The sequence below is a fragment of the Saprolegnia parasitica genome (assembly GCF_000151545.1).
Source record: "Saprolegnia parasitica CBS 223.65 unplaced genomic scaffold supercont2.517, whole genome shotgun sequence".
Lineage (NCBI taxonomy): Eukaryota > Oomycota > Saprolegniomycetes > Saprolegniales > Saprolegniaceae > Saprolegnia > Saprolegnia parasitica.
In genome coordinates this window covers 1-2526 of record NW_012156911.1, presented here as the reverse complement: position 1 = coordinate 2526, position 2526 = coordinate 1, and the positions used below count along the sequence as shown (strand labels likewise).

Below are 2526 nucleotides of genomic sequence, written 5' to 3'. Positions count from 1 at the left end.
GTCGTTCTGGAACCCAATGATCGACACGAGGTTCAAGAGCCACACGCAGAGCGGGAAGACGGCGCCGCAGATACCGAGCGGACTCGTATACTGCCGCTCGAGGTGCGCAAACGAGAGCCGGAGGTAGATAAACCCGATGCACTGCGCAATGTAGGCGCAGAACGCACTGCAGATGCACACGGCGAAGAGCGAGTCGCCGATCGACGGCACGAAATACGTGACGAGGCACACGCCGTAGCCGACGCCGGACGTGAGAAGGAGCGCGGGGCCGTGCACGCGGTGCGGAAACCACGTGTGTAGAAAGAGGGGCGGGAGGAGCTGGGAGCCCGCGATCGCGATCGTGAGTTTGCCGTACGAATACATAAAGCCAAAGATGGTTGCAAACGTCGCGGGTAGTGACAAGAGTGTCGCGGCGTACATGGAGAGTCCCATGGCCATGAACCCTAGTACAGCAAATAGACAAGTCGCGTCAACACTAAAGGTGAGGCGAAGCGGGAATCGAACCGTTGTTGAAGGGCACAGTGGCCGTTGCGAGGGTCGTGACGCCCGGCGCTACAAACGACGACGTCGAGAGCACCGAGACGCCGAGGACAGAGAGCGTGAGAACGCAGAGCAGCTGCGCGCGCGGGATCTGCTGCCGCGGGTTGCACACGTCGTCGCTCGCCATATTGAGCGACTCGATGCCGACAAAGAACCACGCGGACTCGGGCATTTGCTTGAGCACTTGGCGGAATTCAAAGCGGTAGAGATCCTCGGAGGACGCATTGGCCGCCGGCGACGTCACGGCGAGCGACCCGAGGATGTACGCGGCAATGATGAGCAGCGCGAGAAACGCCAAGATCCGGTTGGCGCGCCAGAAGACCGCGCCACCCGCGAGGTGCAAGCCCAGCGCGGCGGCGTAAATGAGCAGCCAAAGGACCGGGCGCACCGGGCCCAGTGCTGGCAATACCATCGTGAGCATGTCGCCTAGCGTCAAGACCGACGACGCGACGTACGCAATGTACTCGAGCGTTTCGCAGCACCCAATCATAAACCCGAAGTAAAAGCCGAGCGAGCAGCGCGCAATGCCGTAGGCGCCGCCGGCAAACGGAAGCGCGCTTGAGATCTCGGCGAGGCATGACACCATGCAGCAGTACGCGACGCCCATGAGCAGCGTCGCGCCGAGGTAGCTGTAAAAGCCAGCGACAAGACCCGTGTTCCATGAGAAATATTGGCCGCCGACGACGATCGTGATGCCGAGCGCGTAAAGGTCGATGGTCGTTGGCTGCATCGGTGGCGAAACTGAAGTGCAACGGACGCACGGGAATGAACTGTGGCGGAGAACTTGGGCGTCTTCACAACAACATACTAGTATTCGCGAAGAGGTGATGCGATGACCCTTGGTGCGATCGCAAACTGGTTTCTCGCTGTGTCCCGAGCCACGACCACCAACGCTTCTCTCCTCACCGACCATGCCTCACGAGCGCATTAGAAGTCCACCACCTTTGTCGTTAGAGCTGCCAATACCTCTTTTCAACGACTAGGAGGTGATGATGGGTGACATCAGCGTTGGCTAACCTCCGACGCTTTCGTGGGTGGACGGTTGACGTCGTTACTGACGTGTACCATGCTGCAAACTCACACCGCACACTGGCGGTGACGGAGAACGAGTGGATGGGCGGTCTCGGTTGAGACATATCAAGGGTATATGAGCCTCGAGACGTATTTCACTTTGAGTTTGCCGAAACAAAAAAGTCAAAGTGAAAGAGGAGCAAAAAAGGGGTTCCGAAATCTCTCTATTGTCCAAATTGTGATAAAAATTACTAGGAGTATTCTTATTTTTTTCTGTCATTGAATTCGTCGTGGCAGGCAATATCGGACGTTATCGAGGATATGCATTGTCTCCTTTGCCGGTTCTACCATGTATCGTTTGTGTATTTCAGGTTAGTGGTCTGTGCATATCGTTGTAAGCGTGTTGGTTTGATTCGAGGCTTTGATTTGGTACTTGACGGCGCCACCCCGTCCTAGCAACCGGCGACTCGAATGACCCGACTTTTTGAGCTGTTTTTACTGCCCGACTTGGTCTGCGTCGCGCGCGACGCATTGTCTACGCACGTCGTCTACATAGCACTAATATATCGTCACCATAAGAACGTACAGTTGGCCACGTGTGCAACAAATAAGATCTTGCGCTCGTCGTCCGAGATGGTTTGGCGGTGCTTGGCATAGGCGTAGTAGTAGATGGTGAGGAGACACCAGAGAACGGCAAAGGCGCCAAACGCGACGCCGGGTGATGTCTGGAACCCAAGAATCGAAAGGATGTTGAGCTGCCAGACGCAAAAAGCAAAGACGGCGCCGGGCACCCCAAGAGGGCTCGTAAACGTCCGCTCGAGGTGATGAAAGCGTCGACGAAGATAGATATACCCATAGCACTGCGCGCTGTAGGCGCAAAAGCTGCTCAGCATGCACACGGAAAACAAGTGGGTGTTGACACTCGGTACAAAGTACGCTGCGAGGCAGACCATGTAGCTGAGGCTGCACCCGGTC

General features: G+C 56.6%; 2 protein-coding genes across 2 annotated transcripts in view; both read right to left on the bottom strand.

Annotated features, from left to right (window-relative positions):
- The window catches only part of SPRG_21868 (hypothetical protein), a gene marked incomplete at both ends in the record, with an annotated part of 2521 nt that extends 1251 nt beyond the window's left edge, over positions 1–1270 (bottom strand). The window contains 2 exons of the mRNA XM_012356595.1: positions 14–443; positions 505–1270. Of these exons, the coding sequence (XP_012211985.1) occupies positions 14–443; positions 505–1270 (1196 nt within the window). The remainder of the gene's footprint in view (positions 1–13; positions 444–504) is intronic.
- Positions 1271–1888: 618 nt separating this feature from the next.
- On the bottom strand, positions 1889–2504 carry SPRG_17112 (hypothetical protein; the record flags this gene model as incomplete). Its single annotated transcript, XM_012356594.1, has 2 exons — positions 1889–2086; positions 2138–2504. The coding sequence occupies 2 exons, from the start codon at positions 2502–2504 to the stop codon at positions 2004–2006; spliced, it is 450 nt and encodes a 149-aa protein (XP_012211984.1). The 3' UTR covers positions 1889–2003.
- Between the last annotated feature and the right edge of the window lie 22 nt (positions 2505–2526).